General features: G+C 40.5%; 1 protein-coding gene across 1 annotated transcript in view; it reads right to left on the minus strand.

Moving 5' to 3' along the window:
• Nucleotides 1-1,624: 1,624 nt before the first annotated feature.
• Nucleotides 1,625-25,273, minus strand: part of LOC141145987 (uncharacterized) — a 374,157-nt gene continuing 350,508 nt past the window's right edge. The window contains exons 17-19 of the mRNA XM_073632772.1: nucleotides 21,267-23,459; nucleotides 17,122-17,177; nucleotides 1,625-1,986 (exon numbers count right to left, since the gene is read on the minus strand). Coding sequence (XP_073488873.1) covers nucleotides 1,625-1,986; nucleotides 17,122-17,177; nucleotides 21,267-23,459 — 2,611 coding nt within the window. The remainder of the gene's footprint in view (nucleotides 1,987-17,121; nucleotides 17,178-21,266; nucleotides 23,460-25,273) is intronic.

Genomic DNA, 25,273 nt, shown 5'->3' on the forward strand with positions numbered 1-25,273 from the left:
CTACGCAGGAGAATGACTTCAGGAAACCGTGTGGCATAGTCCAGTATTACCAGTATGTGCTGATGGCCCGGGCAGACTTTACTACTGGTCCCACCAGATCCATGCCAATTCTTTCAAAAGGCACTTCAATTATCTGTAACTGTAAGCGATGGCGCAGAATGCTGACACTCTAGGCAAGACTCGCAATATTCTTTGACATTTGCATACAACCCAGGCCAAAAGAATCTCTGGGTTATTCTTGTCTTAGTTTTCTCTATATCCAGGTGCCCACCCATTATGTGACCATGGGCCAAATCTAATACCATCGATAGGATTTGGGAACCACTAGTTGCTCTACCTCCTCCTCCCCTTGCTTTACCACCTGATACAGCAAGTTTTTTTTTAAGAGTGATATAGCGAAACAACACCCCTACATTAGGTTCAACAGGTTCCCCATCAATCATTTTAATGTTTTCTCTGGCTCTACTATGGAGTCTCTTAGTTGTTCCTTACAAAAGTCATATTTCCTGACTTATAAGTCAGGCACAACATTCTGTCCATTCTCATTACTAGAATCAGAGATAATTCCTTGTTCATTATCCTCAAGCTGGGGGCTAGATTCCAGCTCCTCCTGCTGCCCAATCTTTACAGAATAAGGAAAAGGATCTACCCCTTCCTTGGACACACCAACAGTTTCCCTTTCAATTTTGCAATCAAAAACGTCAAGAGTGTTTCCTCAGCAGGGGGAGCTCTGTCCTCCTGACTCCTTTTGTTTTCCCACAAACTCCAAAAGTGTAGAAAATCTCTCCATACTAGGGCTTCATGAATCAGTAAGGGTACCACCCCCATTGAATGTATCACCCTGCCCCAAGGGGTATCAATCTCAACCATAGCATTCTGGTAGTCACATGTGTCACCATGTATGCAAATAACCTGACTGGCTTTCCATCCACTGAAATCACACACATTTGATTCTCGATGCATCCCTGACATGATGCAGTACACGCCACCTGTGCAAAAAAGAGACATGCGTTTTTTCAAATAAACATTATCACATTGCATCGGTTCATAATTTAGGGAACAGTTAGCAGCAATATGACCGAAGGCATGGCAGTGATAACATTTTATGTATTCTGTAACCAGTCCTCTAAATGGCCTCGGAGACCTTCCTGACCTATTTGGCCAGTCTCCAGTCTGAGCCCATAGTCTCATTATCTGTAGCAACAGTCTTGTAATTTTTCCTAGAGCCCTTGAACCTTGGAACAATCTTACCAGATCCTCCAGGTGGTTTATCACCCCTAGAGACATTGTGGTGGGGCACAGATGGGTGCAACAAGTCCTCAGCAGCAGTATGTCTCTCCACCAGGTCCACCAACTGGTTTGCAGTCTTAGGGTTCCCATGGCTGACCCATTTCCTCAAAGTGTCAGGGAGTGTGCATAAATAGTGGTCCATGACCACAGGCTCCACAATTTTAGGGCCTGACAAAGTCTCTGGCCGCAGCCACTTTTTGGTGAGGTGTATGTCAAACATCTGGGAGCGGGGTGGCTTGTCATTACTGTATTACCACCGATGCACCTGTTGAGCCCGGACCGCGATGGTGACGTCCAGGCGTGCAAGTATCTCAGCCTTCAGTGTCTCATAATACTAGGCAGCATCTGGTTCCAAGTCAAAATAGGCATTTTGGAGTTCTCCTGTTACAAAGGGTGCTAGCAGTCCTGTCCATTGCTCTTTTTGCCATCCTTCCCAAACAGTGACTCTTTCAAAAGTTGTGAGGTAAGCTTCCACATCATCTGCAGGTGTCATCTTCTGCAGGTAATAGCTGGCACACACCATTTTCTGTTCCACTGGCAAAGGACCTGCGGACCCCTTCTTTAATTGCACCAGGGCATCCGCAACTGGCAGTTGGCTTCCTGCTGCTGGCGGTTGGTTTCCTGTTGGGTTGCAGTGGCCTGCAGCAGGGCTCTTAACACATCCACCATCTTTCCACTTGTTTACGAAGATGCCTGCTAAAATCCACCATGTGTAGTTGTTAGCTCAATGGGGCTCACCTTCCCTGGGAAAAGGGTAGTCCAAGCGGCAGGTTTTCTTAAAATCTGACTTGTAGCTAGGTTTATTTTAAAAGGTTGCATGATAATCAAACAAGCAAAAACAGAAAATAAATCCTTGCCATCCAGGCACTAACATGCGAGGTGAAACATAACATCCATCGATCACCTCGCCTTTCATAATGTCACAATATATACATATAAGAGATACAATGATAGGTCTAAAGAAGACCAGGCAGAATTCACTCTGCTGTGGTAGACTTAGTCATAAGTCTACAGGAGATCAGCCAAAAGGCTGGTTACTGCAGTAATTAGAATAGATATTTTAGGAGCAAGATGGGTCAAGAATTGTTGAATGTGTAATGCCCCTTGGATGGTTTTTCCAACGGAATTCCGCTCAAGCTTGCCTTGCATACACACGGTCACACAAAAGTTCTCTGATCTTTCAACCATCAAGAACGCAGTGACGTACAACACTAAGACGAGCCAAGAAAATGAAGTTCAATGCTTCCGAGCATGCGTCGAATTGTTTCCGAGCATGCGTAGGAATTTTGCACGTCGGAATTTGTACAGACGATCTCATTTTCGGATAGGAACTTTTCCCGACCGAAAAATAAAGAACAATGCTCTCAATCTTTTGCTGGATGGAATTCCGCCAGCAAAAGACAGATGGAGCATACACACGGTCGCATTTTCCGACAAAAAGCTCTCATTGGAGTTTTGCTGGCGAAATTTCCGATCATGTGTACGTGGCATAAGAGTCCATGTGCAGGATTTTGAAAAGTCCTTGTAATCCTCCCTTAAAGGAAAGGAGATAACTACTCCTTGTGATTTTAAGCTGCAAGAAGGTTAGGAAAAGCAGTCTGTCTTGTGAAGCAGTGTGAATCAGTCCTCCTTTTGCCAAGGCAAAAGAGGACTTCAAAAGAGTCTCCAAACATTAGCTGAATCCTTAAGTGAAGGAATGTCATAAATAGAAACAGTAGATTATTTAGTGCAAGAACAGCCAGGTCCACAGTGGGGACAGTCTATTTCTTTTTAACCACTTGCTGTCCAGACATTGAACTTAAACAGTTGGACAGCACACTCGTGAAGGCAAGAGGGCATTTTAAAAAAGCCTCCTACTTGCACCACTTGTATTTACCCTCTAGTGGGGGGGGGGGTTGAAGGTCAAATGTAATGGATTCCTTCTGTCTTCCATTCACCCAGACACGACAGTCTATATTCACGTGGAATCTGGTGTCATTGAAAAACCTCTCTATATCCACTACTATAGTCTAAATATGGGAGGTGTAGACTTCAATGACCAAATGATGAGGCTGTATTTAGTCCCCCACAGAATTAGACACAGGTGCAAAAAAAAATATCTATATATTTCAATTGGCTATTTACAATGCTTTTTTTATTACAATGCTACTGGAAGAACTGCATCCTTCCTAAAAAATTGTAGGAAGCAATCAACTCAGCCTATTGGTATCCAGAAAGTGCTGTGGCTCAAAGGCCAAATCCAGATGCAGTTAATTGGCTGCATGAGAGACATTTTTTAGATAACTTGAAACCTACCCCAACACAAAGGTCACCCCAAAAAAGATGTTATATCTGTGTTAAATGCAGTATAGGGCGTGACAACCATTATTTTTGTCCCTCCTGTCCTGGCCAATTTGGCCTCTGCCTCAAGGAATGCTTCTGTCACTACCACACACTAGTGGACTATTAGTCTAGGCACATTCTAGGGCACATGACGACACACAATTCTGCAGAGAAGGGTCTCTAAAGATGTTAGATAGTCAGGGAAATATCTATTACATTATGAGAGAAAAGTTATTGTTTTATTGAGCTAATGGTATAGTATTACTGTTTGTTATTGTTAACTGTTGTTGTTTGCTTTGCAGGAATGTCAATCAGCTGCAGCACTGATCTGTGTATCCTGAGAGCAGCAGGGTGCTGCTCTCAGAAAACACACGCCAGTGTGTGTATACTGTAAATTTGTGTATATATTTATTTTGTTCAGCCCACAGGCAGTACATTCCAGTGTGTATATATATATATATATATATATATATATATATATATATATATATATATAGACATGTGCACGCTGAAATATTCAGTTTCGGAATTTCGTTTTCGTCCGAAAAATACATTTATTTAGTTACTTCCGAAATTCGTTTTTATTTATTTCGTTTTTCATTAAAAACTGCATTCGTCCGAAAATCCAAATTTTCAAAGAAGATTCGACGGAGCAGCTAAACTGTACAACGCCGTATAGTTTACCTGCTCCGTCGAATCTTCTTAGTACTTTCAACAGACACCATAAGCCAAAGTACGTGTGTACTTAGTTCTAGCTGTTTTAGTGCTCCTCCTCTTTAGTTACAATCAGCCAATAACATTCATCATCATCATTATTTTTATTTATCTTTTCTCCCCTACGTCAAATCTTTTCTCCCCTACATCGAATCTTTCTCCCCTACGTCGAATCTTTTCTCTCTATGTCGAATCTTTTCTCTCTATGTAGAATAATCTTGGACTAATAGAGTTAAGGTTAGGCACATTCGACCACAGGTTTGATGGACACAGATTGTTAGTGTCATCATCATGTCGAATCTACTATCTATATCGAACTGTTGTAGCAACGAAAATAAAGCATTTGTTTATGTCGGATCTTTCGTTTTTCGGATTCTGCACCTGAAATTCGAAAGAAAATGCATTCAAAAGGAAGCTCTATTTGGTGAAATAAAAATTTATATAAATTTAATTTGCCTACACCGTTGCATGGTTGTGGAATTGCCAGTTAAAGTAGCACAGTGCTGAATAGCAAAAAATGCTTTGGTCATGAGGGTAAAACCTTCTAGTGGTCAAGTGAATAAAAAAACTTGAGGTGTTTACTCTCCGAAATGTGGTCATTTTGTGGGTGTTTCTACTGACCTTTTGCTCCAGGACCTGGACCTAGTAACATTACTGTTTTTAGAGTAGAGCAATGACAGCCACATTCCTTGTGCACCATATCAAAATTTGCAAAAAAAACTTTATGTAAATCTTCAATGTACACAGTGAACTAGGACTCCATTGTATGCATTAGCCATCAATGTACAATTTGTTAGGTTCAATGTGCATATCTAACCACACACTCATGCAAGCCTGAAAAAAACCATATGATATAGATTTATTCCTGCTAATGTTGGTTTATTTTAGTAAATCAGGCCCAAGAACAGACTTTAAAGATGAAATCCAAATATAGCATTTTTTACATAGTTACATTGTTCCCTCTTGGACCGATGTACCTATGCATATACTATACCTGTGGGATCCCTCTGGAAGCTGGAAATCATTGTAGTAGATGCTGCAACACCAGTGATCTCCACTAGCTTTTGGATCTCATACCGAGTGGCTGCCCTGCTGCTTACTGAACACAGGAGGTCAGCTGCTTAGCACAGGGGTCATTGAAAGAGTACTTTGCAGTTTCTCAATGAATGCAAAGCATTTTCTGATTGAAAGAGAATTGAATGCTGCTGGAGTGCCTGCTCAGCTGCTCAGCTCATACCTATAAAGATATGAAGAATACATGGAGAGTCCCACATCCTAGAAGTTACCTTTATTGTCCATGATCAGGAAAATCAGTAAAACAAGTATAGCAAGAGAGATGGAGAAGGGTTAGCATGTTACACATTTACCAGTACTTAATCACTTGACCCCCTTTGTGACCAGGCCATTGTTTTTGCTATTCAGCACTGTGCTACTTTAACTGGCAATTGTGCAGTCAAAAATAGAGCTGTCTTTTGGTGGTATTTGATTATCACTGGGTTTATTATTTTGAAAAAAAACCCTATATTTTCTACTTTTGGTTATAAAACATTTCCGATAAAATCAAATTTCTTCATAAATTTAGGCCAAAATGTATAATGCTATATGTCTTTGGAAAAAAAAAACAATAAGTGTATATTAACCGCTTGCCAACCAGCGCACGCCGATTTACGTCGGCAGAATGGCACTGGCAGGCAAAAGGGCATACAGGTACGTCCCCTTTAAAAAGCGGTGTCATGGACGCGTGTGCCCTCCACGGTCTCCGTGACCGCGGGTCCTGCGGACTCGATGTCCGCCGGGTGCCCGCGATTGTATCACGGAGAGGAAGAATGGGGAGATGCTTTTGTAATCAAAGAATTTCTCCGTTCTGCCTAGTGACAGGACAGAGATCACTGCTCTCTGTCATTGAGAGCAGTGATCATTGTCCTGTGTGTTAAAGCCCAGCTCCCTCACAGTTAGAATCACTCCCTAGGACACACTTAACTCCTTCACCGCCCCCTAGTGGTTAACCCCTTCACTGCCAGGGTCATTTACACTATAATCAATGCATTTTTATAGCACTGGTCGCTGTATAAATGACAATGGTCCCAAAACAGTGTCAAAGGTGTCCGATCTGTCCGCCATCCTGATAAAAATTGCAGATTGCCGCCATTACTAATAAAAAAATAATTAAAAATAAAAATGCCGTAAAACTATCCCTTATTTTGTAGATGCTATAAATTTTGCGCAAACCAATCAATATACGCTTATTGCGATTTTTTTTACCAGAAATATGTGGAAGAATACATATTGGCCTAAACTGAGGAACAAAATATTTTTTTAATATATTTTTGGGGGATATTTACTATAGCAAAAAGTTAAAAAAATTGCTTTTTTTTTTCAAAATTGTCGCTCTTTTTTTGTTTATAGCGCAAAAAATAAAAACCGCAGAGGCGATCAAATACCACCAAAAGAAAGCTCTATTTGTGGGAAAAAAAGGACGTCAATTTTGTTTGGTTACAACGTCGAACGACCGCACAATTGTCAGTTAAAGCAACGCAGTGTCGAATCACAAAAAGTGCTCTGGTCAGGAAGGGGGTAAAATCCTCTGGGGCTGAAGTGGTTACTTGGTTTGTGTGAAAATGATAGCGTCTACAAACGATGGTATACGAACAGTGCCCTGAAAAAGTATTCATACCCCTTGACATTTTCCACATTTTGTCATGTTACAACCAAAAACGTAAATGTATTTTACTGGAATTTTATGTGATAGACCAAAACAATGTGGCATATAATTGTGAAGTGGAAGGAAAATAATAAATGGTTTTCAACAATTTTTTACAAATAAATATCTTTAAAGTGTGGCGTGCATTTGTGTTCAGTCTCCTTTACTCTGATACCCCTAACTAAAATTGAGTGAAACCAATTGTCTTCAGAAGTCACCTAATTAGTAAATAGAGTCCACCTGTGTGTAATCTAATCTCAGTATAAATACAGCTGTTCTGTGAAGCCCTCAGAGGTTTTGTAGAGAACCATAGTGAACAAACAGCATCATAAACGCCAAGGAACACACTAGACAGATTAGGGATAAAGTTGTGGAGAAGTTTAAAGCAGGGTTAGGTTTATAAAAAAATATTTCAAGCTTTGAACATCTCATGGAGCACTGTTCAATCCATCATCCGAAAATGGAAAGAGTATGGCACAACTGCAAACCTACCAAGATATGGCCGTCCACCTAAACAGACAGGCCGGACAAAGAGAGCATTAATCAGAGAAGCAGCCAAGAGGCCCATGGTAACTCTGGAGAAGTTGCAGCAATCTACAACTCAGGTGGGAGAATCTGTTTACAGGACAACTATTAGTCGTGCGCTCCACAAATCTGGCCTTTATGGAAGAGTAGCAAGAAGAAAGCCATTGTTGAAAGGAAAACCATAAGAAGTTCAGTTTGTGAGAAGCCATGTGAGGGACACAGAAAACATGTGGAAGAAGGTGCTCTGGTTAGATGAGACCAAAATTGAACTTTTTGGCCTAAAAGCAAAACCATATGCGTGGCAAAAAACTAACACTGCACATCACCCTGAACACACCATCCCCACCGAGAAACATGGTGGTGGCAGCATCATGTTGTGGGGATGCTTTTCTTCAGCAGGGACAGGGAAGCTGGTCAGAGTTGATGGAAAGATTGATTGAGCCAAACACAGGGCAATCTTGGAAGAAAACCTGTTAGAGTCTGCAAAAAACTTGAGAATGGGGTGGATGTTCACCTTCCAGCAGGACAACGACCTTAAACATAAAACCAGAGCTACAATGGAATGGTTTAGATCATAGCATATTTATGTGTTAGAATGACCCAGTCAAAGTCCAGAACTAAATCCAATTTAGAATCTGTGGTAAGACTTGAAAATTGCTGTGCACAGATGCTCTCCATCCAATCTGATAGAGCTTGAGCTATTGTGCAAAGAAGAATGGGCAAAAAATTCACTCTCTAGATGTGCAAAGCTGGTAGAGACATACCCAAAAAGACTTGCAGCTGTAATTGCAGCAAAAGGTGGTTCTACAAAGTGTTGACTCAGGGGGCTGAATACAAAGGCACGCCTGTTAGAAAAGTTTGAAATGTTTGTTGTGTGACTATTAAAAAAACCTGAGACTGATTTTAAGATGGCTTTTGAGCACATGTTGCATTAACTTGCTGTATCTTTTGTTTTTACTAACCCCATAGTAAAATATAAAGTGATTAAGCTTTGCCATATATGGTAACAGACGGTACGGGAACACTGATTAGCACCATGATGTACCAGGAGCTATCAGTGTTTTCTCAGCCAATAAAAGCATCATAGCTGTATTATTGCAAGTTTTAGGAGGGGGGCTGTATTTTCCCTCTGTGTGATTCTGTTTAACCACCCAGAATGTACTGGTATATTTTGAATAAATTACCTTTACTTTGAGACACCTGGAGTTTGACTGATCACAGGGGAAGAATAATCCTAACATTTAGGTCCTTTGAGCTGGAACCAACGAGTGGATCCCGTGTTGGACGGTCCCGACCAAGACTTTGGTGAGTATCAAAGCTCACTGAGAACAAAAGACCCCCCACTCAACGTTAATGGCCAAACAGGGGCTGATTGCTACCGGATCCCGGGTCCACTGTCTGGTTTCGAACCTGCATGATCTATCCCTCCTGGATGTTTGAGAGATAAGATAATTTAAAGTATTCTTAATTCTTTTCTGTTTGATTCTGGTTTCATGAGTTATAAATAAGTTGTAATTGCCGACATTGGGATTGATCGTATAACATCTCAGTAATCCCGATGGTCGAAGATAGAGGCATTTGGGACGTTGTCTAAGGTAAAATGAATAAAAAAAAGATTTGTTGAAGGGTATGCCAAACATTGGAGGTTGATTGCCCGATGGTCTAAGCGCTAAAAGTAGCTGAGTGATCTAGAAAGATCACAAGGGTATCTTTCTTCTTGGTGTTTTGTTCCTCTCTTATCATGTTTAACTTCTCTGTTGATGCGGTAACTTTATTGAACAACGGTACTGCAGAGACAAGTTTTAATTACTTCTTGATTCTCCCTATAGTATTGAGAGTGCTGATATTTGTACTTTTCTTGTATTCCTATTGTTACTGTGAGCCAAGGGTCGCTAGTCCGGTGTTTTATAAGTTAATTGGAGACCCGACTGACCCTAGCAATGGGGAATAACCTCTGTAAAATAATGTCTTGTGCCTGTTTATGTTGCTGTTGTGTTCCTAATGCGCCGTTAGAAGGAGATAAGAAATGAATGCATAGCAAAGAACATAAATCTGTTAAATAATAAAGTATTGTACTAAGTGGGAAAGGAAGTTTGGATTCAATGGTAAACTAACTGTGAAAGGGTGACAGAGTTTGGTGTGAATTCTTTGTATGAGTGTAGCAGTGAAGTGAGTGTGGATTCTGTGTGGGTGCATGTCTTATGCGCATGTTTTAGGTGCAGGTACAAAAATATCAAGATATCCAGAACTATGAAGTTAATGGAGAACTTATTGGTATGCTAAATGTGAAATAAAAGGATTACTACAATGGCAGTTAGGACTGAGAAAGATGACCCCAAGGAAAAAATAGCATGTTATCAAATAGTCAGATTAGCAGATTCATATGATGCCAAGATGGGTGATGTGAATGAGTAAAGATATGTATCCACATAAACCCTAAGAAGAACTTTACTCCACATAGATGTGTGGAAGATATGGTACTAGGTAGGGAAGATATGGTAGTGACCTCTCCATAGGGGTCAAGAGGAGGGAAATTAGTATAATTATAGGGGTCTGATAATGTTGAGTTTATATATATAAATGAGACTATCACTTTAAGACTTTTGCTTTTTCTTAGACACAGAGTTTTCAGTCTATGATTACCTTCATCATCAGATAAGAAGCAACAGTTTACTCTCTTTTTTCTCCAAGTAAGAAAAGAGTGAGGTGCCCCTCCTCCTCTTCACATTCCTGTGTAAAATTGTGTATTTGTAGAAAAGAGAAACAGGTGGTTTGCAGATATTTACTTTAAAAAAATGGTGCATGTCTGAAGCCAGAGATTTTGAACATCTAAGTACTAAAATAAAAAATAAAAAAAAGTAGTATACAGTCAGGTCCATAAATATTGGGACATCAACACAATTCTAATCTTTTTGGCTCTATACATCACCACAATGATGACAGGTGAACGGTGTAGGAATTACAACATTTTGTATATGTACCTCCCACTTTTTAAGGGACCAAAAGTAATGAGACAGATTAACAATCAACCATCAAACTTTCACTTTTTAATACTTGGTTGCAAATACTTTGCAGTCAATTACAGCTTGAAGTCTGGAACGCATAGACATCACCAGACACTGGGTTTCATCCCTGGTGATGCTCTGCCAGGCCTCTACTGCAACTGTCTTCAGTTCCTGCTTGTTCTTGGGGCATTTCCCTTCAGTTTTGTCTTCAGGAAGTGAAATGTATCCTTAATCAGATTCAGGTCAGGTGATTGACTTGGCCATTGCATAACATTCCACTTCTTTCCCTTAAAAAACTCTTTGGTTGCTTTTGCAGTATGTTTCGGGTCATTGTCCATCTGCACTGTGAAGCGCCGTCCATGAGTTCTGAAGCATTTTGCTGAATATGAGCAGATAATATTGCCCAAAACACTTCAGAATTCACCCTGCTGCTTTTGTCAGCAGTCACATCATCAATAAATACAAGAGAACCAGTTCCATTGGCAGCCATACATGCCCACGCCATGACACTACCACCACCATGCTTAACTGATGAGGTGGTATACTTTGGATCATGAGCAGTTCCTTTCCTTCTCCATACTCTTCTCTTCCCATCACTCTGGTACAAGTTGATCTTGGTCTCATCCGTCCATAGGATGTTGTTCTAGAACTGTGAAGGCTTTTTTAGATGTTGTTTGGCAAACTCTAATCTGGCCTTCCTGTTTTTGAGGCTCACCAATGGTTTACATCTTGTGGTGAACCCTCTGTATTCACTCTGGTGAAGTCTTCTCTTGATTGTTGACTTTGACACACATACACCTACCTCCTGGAGAGTGTTCTTGATCTGGCCAACTGTTGTGAAGGGTTTCTTCACCAGGGAAAGAATCCTTCGGTCATCCACCACAGTTTTTTTCAGTGATCTTCCGGGTCTTTTGGTGTTGCTGAGCTCACGTTCTTTATTTTAAGGATGTTCCAAACAGTTGATTTGGCCACACCTATTGTTTTTGCTATCTCTCTGATGGGTTTGTTTTGCTTTTTCAGCCAAATGATAGCTTGCTTCACTGATCGTGACAGCTCTTTGGATCTCATATTGAGAATTGACAGCAACAGATTCCAAATGCAAATAGCACACTTGAAATAAACTCTGGACCTTTTATCTGCTCCTTGTAAATGGGATAATGAGGGAATAACACACACCTGGCCATGGAACAGCTGAGCAGCCAATTGTCCCATTACTTTTGGTCCCTTAAAAAGTGGGAGGCACATATACAAACTGTTGTAATTCCTACACCGTTCACCTGATTTGGATGTAAATACTCTCAAATTAAAGCTGAAAGTCTGCAGTTAAAGCACATCTTGTTCGTTTCATTGCAAATCCATTGTGGTGGTGTATAGAGCCAAAAAGATTAGAATTGTGTCGACGTCACAATATTTATGGACCTGACTGTATGAGGAAGATAGAAGCCTTTGTAAGAAAGTCTTTGTAAGTTTAAATGAAAAATCATTTGCAGAAGAGGAGAGAAGTGAGATGGGTTTTCCAGCTTCGCCCTTTGACCCCCCTTAATCCTCCTTCTTTAATGGACACTAACTCTATCATTTATTTTAAACACAAAAAGAAAAGGCTGGTAGCCATGATTATTATAATTATTTAAATGTTTAGTTCTCCATTCTAGCCTACTGAGCATGAAAAGGGAAAAGGTTTTATACATTAAAGGAACTATGCAAGTTAAAAAAGCAGTAATTGAACAGGGAAGCACATGCCAGACGTTATCAGAAGGTTGTTGATGGTTTAAAGCAGTAGATAGAAAACATGAAAGTGAATTGCACTATAAAGAAAGTGAACAGAATATTGTGAGACAAGAAAAGGCTGAGGATGTTTTTAATTACTTTAAACGTATCCAGACCATGGCAGAGACAGTAGGAGTGGATCTGGCTGACCGCACTAACGTTACTGCCATAGATTGTAAGAATGCTGTTGTGATGGGACTCAGAGAAGCAATAAGGAAACGGATGATGGCAGCAAAACCGGAAAGGATTTGAATGGTCTTTGCTGAGAGAAGTGTGCAGTAGCATTGAGGCTCAGGAAGAAGAAAGAAAAGAGGAAAAGCTGAATGCTTTTGTAGCCCAAAATGATGTTTAAGGAGCTGTTTCTCAGAAACCAAAAAATGCAGATTGCCTGACAGATGTAGCCGAAGAAAGAAGGAGATGGTGATAAATGACTAGTAAAGCAGCATGAACTTTTTGAGCACACAGAGGTTAATTTGTGCATCTGTGAAGTGTTCAGGTTTTCGGTGGGAAAGTTTGTCTGAATAACAGCCTTAAGGCCCGTACACACGATCGGACTTTTTGACAACAAACATGCAAATTAGCTGTTTTGGAGCAACATCCGACCGTGTGTACGCTCCATCGGACAAACTTTTTCTGTTTTCATCTGACTTTTGTTGGCTGTGCGAACGCACAAACTTTCCGGCAACAAAAGTCCAATGGAGCAAAGTCCAATCGTGTGTACACAAAACCATCGGACTTTTGTACAAACTACAGTACGCAAGCACGAGAATGTTTCCAGCGTGATCCCATCGCGCTGGTTCTCCCCGACAGGGTACTGTACATCTCGCGCTGGCTGCAAAAAGAAAAACACATTTTTCTATTGCGTCGAGCGCGAGAGGGAATTCCCCTCTGAGAGCATACCAGGCCCTTCGGTCTGGTATGGATTTTAAGGGGAACCCCTATGCCGAAAAAACGGCGTGGGGGGTCCCCCCAAAATCCATACCAGACTCTTATCCGAGCACGCAGCCCGGCCGGTCAGGAAAGGGAGTGGGGACGAGCGAGCGCCCCCCATCCTGAATCGTACCAGGCCGCATGCCCTCAACATGGGGGGGTGGGTGCTTTGGGGGAGGGGGGCACCCTGCGGCCTACCCACCCAAAAGGCACCTTGTCCCCATGTTGATGAGGACAAGGGCCTCTTCCCGACAACCCTGGCCGTTGGTTGTTGGGGTCTATGGGCAGGCAGCTTATCGGAATCCAGGAGCCCCCTTTAATAAGGGGGCCCCCAGATCCCGGCCCCCCACCCTATGTGAATGAGTATGGAGTACATCCTACCCCTACCCATTCACCTAGGGAAAAAAGTGTCAATAAAAAAACACACTACATAGGTTTGTAAAGTAATTTATTAGGCAGCTCCGGGGGTCTTCTTCCATCTTCGGGGGTCTTCTTCTGACTTCGGGGGTCTCTCCGGCCTATTCTCCTGGTGTCCGGTTCTTCTCTGCTCTCTCTGGCCTCTTCTCCTGGTGTCCGGTTCTTCTCCCTGTGTCCGGTTCTTCTGCCAGGTTCCTCCGCTATCTTCTGCTCTTTTGCCTCTCTCTTGCTAGTGGTTGCCCGGTCTTCATCGTCTTCTTCCCTCTTCTCTTCTTCCGATGTTGACACGACGCTCTCTCCCGCTGTAATGCTGTGCGAGCACCTCACAATGACTTATATAGGCATGGGGCATGATCATCGGGTGATGTCATCCAGTGACCCCGCCCCCTTATGACGTCACAGTCCCGGGGCATGCTGGGACTGTGACGTCATAAGGTGCGGGGTCTCCGGGTGACATCACCCGGTGACCATGTCCAATGCCTATATAAGTCATTGCGAGGCGCTCACACAGCATTACAGCGGGAGAGAGCATCGTGTCAACATCGGAAGAAGAGAAGAGGGAAGAAGATGACGAAGACCGGGCCACGCAGCCGCGAGAATGTTTCCAGCGCAATCCCATCGTGCTGGTTCTTGCCGACAGGGTACTGTACATCTCGTGCTAGCTGCAATAGGAAAAACACATTTTCCTATTGTGGCGAGCATGAGAGGGAATTCCCCTCTGGGAGCATACCAGGCCCTTCGGTCTGGTATGGATTTTAAGGGGAACCCCCTACGCCGAAAAAACAGTGTGGGGGTCCCCCCAGAATCCATACCAGACCCTTATCCGAGCATGCAGCCTGGCCGGTCAGGAAAGGGGGTGGGGATGAGCGAGCGCCCCCCCTCCTGAACCGTACCATGCCCTCAGCATGGGGGGGTGAGTGCTTTGGGGGCATGCTGGAACTGTGACGTCATAAGGGGGCGGGGTCTCCGGGTGACATCACCCGGTGACCACGTCCATGCCTATATAAGTCATTGTGAGGCGGTCACACAGCATTACAGCGGGAGAGAGCGCCATGTCAACATCGGAAGAAAAGAAGAGGGAAGAAGACGACGAAGACCGGGCCACCGCTAGAAAGAGAGTGGCAAAAGAGCAGAAGATAGCGGAGGAGCCCGGCAGAAGAACCGGACACCGGGAGAAGAACCGGACACCGGGAAAAGAAGCCAGAGAGAGCGGAGAAGAACCGGACACCGGGAGAAGAGGCCGGAGAGACCCCCGAAGTCAGAAGAAGACCCCCAGAGCTGCCTAATAAATTACTTTACAAACCTGTGTAGTGTGTTTTTCATTGACACTTTTTTCCTAGGTGAATGAGTAGGGGTACAATGTACCCCATACTTATTCACATAGGGTGGGGGCCGGAATCTGGTGGCCCCTTATTAAAGGGGGCTCCCGGATTCGGATAAGCCGCCCGCCTGCAGATCCCAACAACCAATGGCCAGGGTTGTTGGGAAGAGGCCCTTGTCCTCATCAACATGGGGACAAGGTGCTTTGGAGTGGGGAGGCCATAGGGTGCCCCCCTCCCTCAAAGCACCCACCCCCCATCCCCATGTTGAGGACATGCGGCCTGGTACGGTTCAGGAGGGGGGGGCGCTCGCTCGTCCCCACCCCCTTTCCTGACCGGCCGGGCTGCATGCTCGAAAAAGGGTCTGGTATAGATTTTGGGGGGACCCCCACGCCATTTTTTCAGCGTAGGGGTTCCCCTTAAAATCCATACCAGACCTGAGGGCCTGGTATGCCCCTGGAGGGTAACCCATGCCGTTTTTTTATTTAAAATTTGGCGTGGAGTTCCTCCTTATGATTCATACCAAACACAGTGCCTGGCATTGGCGGGGATCCAAGTCGGATCCCCGCACCAGTGTGAACCCGGCTCGCAAGGTGTCAATCTCGCCGATAAAAGCTGCGAGATTGACACAATATCAGACAATACAGCAGTTTACCAAACGATGGTGGTAAAGAGCTGAAAATATGTTTTTGGGTAAAATGTTCTGTTTTGGGACCCTGTGGATTTCACTTGGGTCCAGAGAATAAGGGGAACAAAAAGGGTTCATGTTTTATTAAATTCTGCTACAATATAGGGGTCTTAGAAAAATATCCATATATATATATATATATATGTGTATATATATATATATATATATATATATATATGTATATATATGTATATATATATATATATATATATATGTATATATATGTATATATATATATATATATGTATATGTATATATATATATATATATATATGTATATGTATATATATGTATATATATATATATATATGTATATATATATATATATATATAAATCTATATGTCAAATAATGAAACTGCTGTTAGGAAACATTTTACGTCTGGATACTTATGGACTTATATTTGAATAAATGAAAGAATGTTGTTTTTAACAACTCCAAGGTAAGGGAGGCTTTCTTTGGTAGTTTGTCCTGGATCCTGTGCTCATTCATGTTAGATGGAGAGTATCCATTTCCCCAGCCCTAATTCATGTGCAGATATGACACCCCCCCATTCTATACTACTGAGGAATGAGGCGAGTTCCTTTTTATGGCATGGATGTTTACTGATTACATGAATGAGTACAGAATTTAACCTTTAGAGGTATTGACATGAAACATGTAGAACCACCTACTGAAAAGAGATTATAGAAAACAAAAGGTTGCACAATAATAGATAACATGGACACATCACCTGAAGGAGACCCGGTATTGCCAAAATCCTTTAGATGTGCAGCAGTATTGACACATGGAGTAACTCATGTGTCAAACAGGGGGATGACGGAGATGTTAAATAAGGTATGTACAGCCTATGGCTTCATAAACTATTAAAAAAAAAATTTTTTGTTCTCAATGCATTTTATGTGCAAAATACAATGCTCAGGGCGGCATAAGGCCACGAAAAGGGAAGTTCCCCACACCGCAATATCCATTCCAGCACATTTGCATGAATTTACTGGAATTAGACAAATGTGAAAGGAAAAAATATTGTCTGGTAATAATAGATGCCCTGACCAAATGGGTGGAGGTATTCCTGACAGGAAGTACAGATGCACAGACAGTGGCAAAAGCATTACTAAGAGATATAATTCCTAGATTTGGAATCCCTGAAAAGATCTACAGTGATAATGGACCCCATTTTGTAAACAAAACTATACAACATTTGACAGAAGTGATGGGTATTCAAGTAAAAAACCATTGTGCCTACCACCCCCAATCAGCTGGATTGGTGGAGAGACACAATGGAATCCTAAAAAATAAACTGAGAAAAGTTATGGAAGAAACAGGTAAAAATTGAACTACTGCCTACCATTAGCTGTGACCGGTATGCATATCACACCCACAAAAGAAGGTTTAAGCCCATTTGAAATGGTGCAAGGAAAGCCGTATAGAATACTTTTTTTACCAAATGAAACATCAGCTGAAGAATCTGAACGTACTCTAGCAGAATATATGTCTAATCTGTTGAAACAAAAACAAATTAATGAAGTTTGTTCTGTTCCAGAAGGTTCAATCCAAGAAGAAGAGAAAATCCACATCGGAGACTGGGTTCTGGTAAAAGTAATAAAAAGAAAACATTAGCACTCATCCAAGTGGGAGGGGCCGTACCAAGTTCTTCTCACCACTCCCATGGCTATAAGGATTGCAGAGAGGTCTACCTGGATTTACCAGTCCCATTGCAAAAAGGTTTTACAGGCAGAGCAGGGCCAGTTGGCTACAGAGAAGCAGTAAGTCCGGCTACAAATGGAGGTCTCGCACAAGGTGGGACTTGTCTCAAACCGGCAAAGAAATCCCCCACCCTATCCCCTGGAGCTCTGTGGCTAGTTAGGATGAAAGAGATAGTAACTATCTTGGGTCTACTGGTGACTCTAGGGGAGACGTCCATACTGGGAGGCATAAACTGTAGAGAGGAGGCACCTCTAGAATGGGCAAGGACGGGGAAGGCTTTGAACCTAACCTTCATAGAAGGAGTAACTAGTACCATTTTAGTTGATTTCTGCCAAATTATGGACTGTGGGGACATAATTGAAACAAAAAGGCTCCTATGGGCAGATAAGTATGTTTGTTATCTTCCAAGTGGAACTGACTGTTCAGTATGGAACCGGCCCTATGAAACACAGAACACCAATATTGGGGGTACAACATTGCAGGCATACAGTAAATGGTCTGAAAGAAAGACTGACCATAACAAAGACAGCTAATTCCCCCTGTACACATAGCAGAGATTGTAACCAATTGCTGATAACACTAAAAGAACCTTAAAAAAAAAAAAAGGATCAGCGGTTATATTCTATGGGAGCATGGGTGTCGGGAACAGATCTCTTAGGTAAATTTTACCTCTAGGTATTACCACCCAATAAAACCAGGCAACAGGAGAAAACAGACACAGAAAGGAAATAAGAAGGCCATACTAAAATAGACGTTTTGAGTAAAATTATAAGATTTACTAACTTAACAGTAGAAGATGCCATAGCTTTGGAGACAGGATACCAGGACAAAATGAGTGGTTAGAATGGTTAAGGTACACGGTTAAAACTCTTTAAAAAAAAGGAAAACTGCTTATTTTTTGCCGGAGCCAGACCACATTTAGCAACAGTCCTTTTTCCTCTAGGTCACAATACAGATCCAGAAGGTTTGCTGAAACAGATTCTGCCTGTCACACGTTGAGTTTGTTGTTTCCCCCAGTACAGAGACCTCAGATAAATCCAGCGGTTACTGCATATCCTGGTGACTTTACTTATTTTGCACTCCCAAGGAACCCTAGCGGGGTAGATCTTGGGTCACTACCTGATGACTACTGTAAGAAGAGGATTTACAAGGGCAATGGTGACTGGGTTGAGAATGACACCCAGAGAGCTGATGTCTGGTGGATATGTGGGGATAAGAAACTACGAGCTAGGGTACCGGTCAATGAGGAGATTGCGCAATGGTACAACAGGCCTTGCCCCTGAGAATCCTGTCAGAACACCCGTGGACTAAGAGTCACCAATGGTATCGAAGGGACACCTCTCCCAAAGGGTCATTCGACTCCAGGATTTACATAGATGAGATTGGGGTTCCTCGCGCAGTGCCAGATGAGTTTGGGGCCAGGAATCAGGTGACAGCTAGATTTGAGTCTTTTCTCTGGTGGGTGACTATAAATAAAAACGTTGACTGGATCAACTATATATATATATATATATATATATATATATTATAACTAACAGCAATTTGTAAACTATACTAGGGTTGCTGTGAAGGCCTAGCTGAACAATTGGCCCCCACATAACTATTGGCATGGCAAAATAGAGTGGCTTTAGCTGTGGTCCTAGCTGAAAGAGGAGGGGTATGCAAAATGTTTGGTAGTATGTGCTCTTTTATTCCTAACAATACAGCTCCTGGAGGGACCGTAACCAGAGCTCTGGAAGGACTAACAGCCCTATCAAATGAACTGGCAGAAAATTCAGGTATCAATGATCCATTCACGGACTGGCTTGAAGGTTGGTTTGGGAAATGGACTTGACTTATCACAGCATGTTTTGATTTCTATTGCTGTGGCTTTAACCATTTTAGTGACTTGTGGATGCTGCTGCATATACTGTATTCAAGGATTTTCACAAAAATTGATTGAAACCGCAGTCACAAGAACAATGTATCAAGCCCTTCCTACCTCATAACACAGGGACTATCATCAAAATGTGTTGAGATAAAATAGCCACACAAGAAGAGGGAATGTTAGAAAAGTTTTAAATGTTTGTTGTGTGACTATTAAAAAAACCTGAGACTGATTTTTTAAAATGGCTTCTGAGCACATGTTGCATTAACTTGCTGTATCTTTTGTTTTAACTAACCCCATAGTAAAATATAGAGTGATTAAGCTTTGCCATAACCGGTAACAGACTGTACGGGAACACTGATTAGCAAATAAAGTATGTACCAGGATGTACCAGGAGCTATCAGTGTTTTCTCAGCCAATAGAAGCATCACAGCTGTATTATTGCAAATTTTAGGAGGGGGCCGTATTTTCCCTCTGTGTGATTCTGTTTTATCCTTTGGCTTGTAAGCATCACCCAGAATGTACTGAATTGAATAAATTACCTTTACTTTGAGACACCTGGAGTTTGACTGATCACAGGGGAAGAATAATCCTAACAACGCCACACTTTTAGCATATTTGTAAAAAATTGAAAACCATTTATCATTTTCCTTCCACTTCACAATTATGTGCCACTTTGTATTGGTCTATCACATAAAATCCCAATAAAATACATTTACGTTTTTCGTTGTAACATGACACAATGTGGAAAATATCTTTTCTGTATCTCTGGGGTTACTACTACAGGCAATAAGAGGGTCAGCAGCAGGAAACATTACTGGTATTACAATTTAATAAAAAAAAAAAAAAAAAAGGTAAATAATATTGCAGTGTGTCCTATAAATATTTGCCAATACAAGAAACAAAGATCTTTTTTTTTTAATGTCATTGACCAAAATAGCTTATATTTTGAATGTGTTGTCTAGCTGAATTAAGTGCAGGGACATTTTCACAGTGCACATTTACTTTGAATTGCTCCACCCGGGTGCAAAACTTGTACAGAGTTGTGACTGTAGATATAGCATATTTCAGCTTGCTAAGTCTTTTGACTTGCCTAGAAAAACTTTAATAAAAGCAAAAGAAGCATTATTTGACGTACACAAACTGATATTACCTCATCTTAAACATGGAGTCCAGATTTAGGCATCAGCTCACAAAAACTGATTTCATGAAAGTAAAAAGAGGGCAGAAAAAGGAACTGAAGGTGTATAAGCCCTTATAGTGTGACAGAATATGTGCTATGGCAAGTGGGTGAACTGTGGTTGCTTTTCTCCGATTATAATAGAAGCAAATGCAGACTCTCACTTTGTTATTACAGGGCATTTTATCACAAATGTAAAAAGAGCAAGACTCATAATTATCAGTCTTTTTAAAAATCTGAGCACCAAGAAAGTTGCAGCATTACATTACTTTGGGTCCAAGGCATTGTAAGTTATGCGGATATTTTGCTAGTGTTGAGGATTACTACAAATTGGAAATACCCGCTGGATTACTTTCAACTTTCAGTTGAATCCTTAATTTTTGTCATGCAACAGGCCCTGCTACTGCAAGTTTACAGAGCAATCAGACATTAGCACCAGGAATGCAGCTGTCAAAGAAGCAGTGTCACTCTATTATTAATCTTCAAGGCCTCCCACAGAAAGTGAGAGGACTTTTTATTTATATGAACTCCTTCCTACAAAAAAAATACATTTCAAGATGAAGCTCAGTAAAAAAAAAATGTTTTGGGATTCACAAGTTCACAGCTGTGGGTTGTCTCCGACATCACTAAGAGGTGGATTATTATGCTGACCATAAAAGGGTAGAATATGAGATATACATTATTACATCTGTGTTGTGTACCCAAAACAATGTTTGCTAAACTTCAGCTTTGAAAAGCAGGGCTTGTATCTTTAAACACATACACAAATAAATGTATGAAATACATTAATTTCTAGTATGAGATAAAGCATTCTTTCACATTAGTTAGTACTTACTTTTTATTGTTTAGCAGGCCATCTTGTAAGTATTCAATGAAAGAGGTCATAATTTTGCTGTCTGATGATTCTGAAGGCAATCGAGATATAGACAGTAAAGTATTTGACAATGCTAGTGAACTGTTTATTAGCTGTGTTAGAAGATTATTTCCATGGTATCCACTGATAAAAGTGCCAAAACGAAATGGTTGTAAAGTCTTTAGAATTTTTTCAGCATTCATAAAAAGAGAGCTTATTTGCCCAAGTATTTGCTGAAAAGCAGAATCCTCAATATAATTAAGCTTACTGTATTTATCAATAAGCCTTAAGAAAAATTGGAAATTCTCACCTTTCCCAACATCATCCAATAGTTTAATGAATGTTTCCATTACCATTTCAAGCAGATTAACATTATTTTCATTGCTGCTGTTCTCAGACATTAAAAACGTTCTCATGTCATATCTTGTTTCTGCATCAGTGGAACTTGTGATGTTATTTAACCAAAACAGTAATAAGTATTCCAGATGTATTTTATTTTTATTCAACAAATAATATGAGGTCATTTGCTTTAATACGCTTAAGGAAAAATTTTTTTTATGTTGCATTTTGTGAAGACCAATAAAAATATCAAATGGAATGTCCAGTTCTGACTTTGAAAATATATTGAAAACTTTTGCAAATGAAAAAATATCTAATAATTTTTTAATTTCTGCAAAAATCACCTTTTCCAACTCTTTGTCATCTAAAATATCAATGGCATTATTAAAGTTGTTGAAGATCATGAGAATTTTCATAATAATTTCATCAGATGTATTCAATATAGTTTCTTCGGCAAAATAAGGCAGCCTCTCTGTTAAATTGTGTATTCTGTTTAAGAAAACCAAATATTTTCCTAACAAACTCTCTATATTCGCAGATTTATAAACAAATTGGCATAGAAGATTTATAGAATTTACCTTATGGATGATATCAGTGTCTAAAACAAAATCATCACTTATACTGCTGTTGGCATTTGGGTAATCATGATAAGGATATTTTAGGAGAGTGCAGAGATGGTCAGCATAACTTAAGTTTTGGGCTGCAAATCTACTAATTATAAAAAATAGCACTGTTTCTACATGCCCTGATGTGACATTGTCCTCAGCTAAACTTTCATGCAAACCATTAGCATAATTTAAGAGCAAAATATTGATATCTTCCAAGGTTATATTTTTGTTAAGGTACACTGGCAAAACCTCTAGGAGATCACACACAGGTTTTATAGAGGCAGCATCAAAATTGCCAAAAAAAGACATTTTTGTAAGTGACTTCTCTAAAAAGTCATACATTGAGTGTTGCAAAATCATGCTAAAAATAGATATACTTGCAAAGTTTTGGTTTATATTGAACAATGAAAGTAGAGAGGAATCCAATGCAGAAAGATAGGAATTGCAGTGCAGTTTTAAATAATCTACCAAAGTCATTTTATTAGAAGTGTCTTCAATGTCTAGTATGTTAGCTTTAAAATCTAATAGGAGTTCCCGAAGTGTTTTCCCTAGTAAACATTTTTTTAAAAAACCTTGGACCTTCTCGATTTTTTTCACAGATATGTTGCTGTACAATAAAAGTGTACCATCAATAGTTCTAAATATATTCCTCGATAAAATGGACTGCATAAATGTAGAAATTGTGTTTTGTATAAGAGCTTGGCATCTTGTGGAATTTGAGAATTCTTCAGAAGAAAAGAGCTCTTCAGACAGGAAGTCATCTTTGTTTTGTGATGATCCGGGAAAGGGCTCAATGGCCTGTAGCATAGATGTTGAGATATTAAAAAGCTCCATGTATTTATCAATTGTAGAAACAATCCATTTAGACTGGATTTTACTCTGAATGCGTCTTATCATTTCTTTTAGAATATCATCATCAGTACCAATTAAGTTTTTAAAATGGGTTTGCATATAAAACAGGTCATTTTTAACAAAATGTAGTAAGCTTTTAAAGGTATGTTCCAAAATCTTTTGCAACAGTATGTTGAACACATCTATTTTTTTACTCCTGTTGTAGCTGGGGTTATTGAAATCTTGATTAAGTAGATTTAGCTTATAATATGTTTCACTACAGTTATAGATATTTTTTTCAGAAAAAAGATGCAGCACGTTCTTAAAATAATCATATTCTTCTGTGTTATTGTCTTGAGAGCTCAAATCTAGTTTAAAAAAGATCTCTGGAAATATCCTGAAAACATAACAAAATGTAAGTAAATAAATAAACAAATACATACATGCATACATTTTAACATTAATGTAGAATTTCTCATTGGAATTGCTTGTTCTTTCTATTAAAGAAAATCATAAATTACTTTAGCATTGTAATATGAACATACTGTAAGTGCTCTCTAAAACACATACAGTAAATTAACATTTGTAAGCAAGTTCATGTTTCATTTTTGATTCAGAAAATTTCAGATTGGGTTAATGTGAAAAAATTAAATTTCAATAAATTGTCATAATCCTTTCTAAGTTATTATTTTTACATTTTATATGAAAATGAAAACATGTTTAGCAATTTAACCACTTGACGCCAAATCACATTATACTTATACATTATCCTTTATTTTACTTCGTGTGGCTGTATTGAGGGAACCCCCCCGTACTGTTTTTTAGAGCCGGCGGTCGGCTCTATTGTAATAGCAATCTGTGCGGCTAACTAGCAGGCCCATTGTTATTACAAGCAGCGAGAGGGGATGTCCCCCCTCCCACTGCCTTCTGTGGCTTGCTCAGGTTCTCTCGTCCAACCAGGTAACCCGTCTCCGCTATGGTAACCCAGAAAAGATGACAATAACTCACTTCTGGTTTACCCCAATGTCAACGGCGCCATATTTTTTAAATCAAAAGTAATCAAAAACATCGCTCTTGGTGTTTTGAATGCTTTCAAGGGCAAAGAAGGGATTTGGAGTCTTATAGACCCCAGATCCCTCCATAAAGACTACCTGTCACGTGCCTATTTCTGTCACAAAAGATGTTTACAATAAAAGCGATCAATTGTTTTTTTTTAAAGCAACAGTGTAAAAATAAAAAAAAAATTATAAATTAATAGATTAAAACATTTTTTTTAAAGTGTCCCCATTCCTGTACTAGCATGCAAAGGCAAACGTGCATGTTGGTATTGTGTTTTTTTGCACTGAAATTCAAAAAAGTGTATTTTTTTTTTTCCAAAAATTGCATTTGAAAAACTGCTGCACAAATACTGTGTGACAATGGCTCCCGCTGCTATCAATCTGCCCAAAGAAGAGGGAGACAGCCACAAGAGCCATTGCTATCGTGCACATCTCTGGATCGGATCAGGCTCAGGTAAGAATAAGGTGAGGCTGGGGGGATCCTGCAGAAGAGAAGGATTTTTACCTTAAAGCGGAAGATCCACTTATCTGCCTCCTCCCCCCCCCCTTCCAGGCCACATTTGGCACCTTTCAGGGGGGAGGGAGGAGCGGGTACCTGTTTTTTACAGGTACCCACTCCCACTTCTGGGTGATCTCACCGGGCGACATCACCTGGAAGTTTGGCCCCCTTCCTCCTTCGCCCACTGCCATTCACAAAGCACAGCACACTGCGTGCATGCACAGTAGGGAACCGACTCTGAAGCCGCAAGGCTTAATTGCCAGTTTCCCTTACAAGCAATAGTGGTGGCAGCACCAGAGAGCCAATGGAAAAATCAGCTGGGGTGAAGACACCGCGGGATCCCTGGACAGGTAAGTGTCCTAATATTAAAAGTCAGCAGCTACAGTATTTGTGAGTTGACTGACTTTTAATTTTTTTCTGAAGGAGGCTGGAACTCCTCTTTAATGCATAGAATGCATTGAGATAAAAAGCCATGAGGCTTTAGAACCACTTAAATGAAGTGACAATTTAGGTTTGTTGGCCCTTTTAAATTGGAAAGCATTTAAAGATATTGTAATACCGCTCTGGCAGGCAGTGACTTGGATCTTCAAGAACTCAATTGTCATCAGATAAACTTGCAGGTGCTTGGCTCCTGATTGCACTAATGTGTGCTAT

Source organism: Aquarana catesbeiana, linkage group LG05, assembly GCF_042186555.1.
Source record: "Aquarana catesbeiana isolate 2022-GZ linkage group LG05, ASM4218655v1, whole genome shotgun sequence".
Classification (NCBI taxonomy): domain Eukaryota; kingdom Metazoa; phylum Chordata; class Amphibia; order Anura; family Ranidae; genus Aquarana; species Aquarana catesbeiana.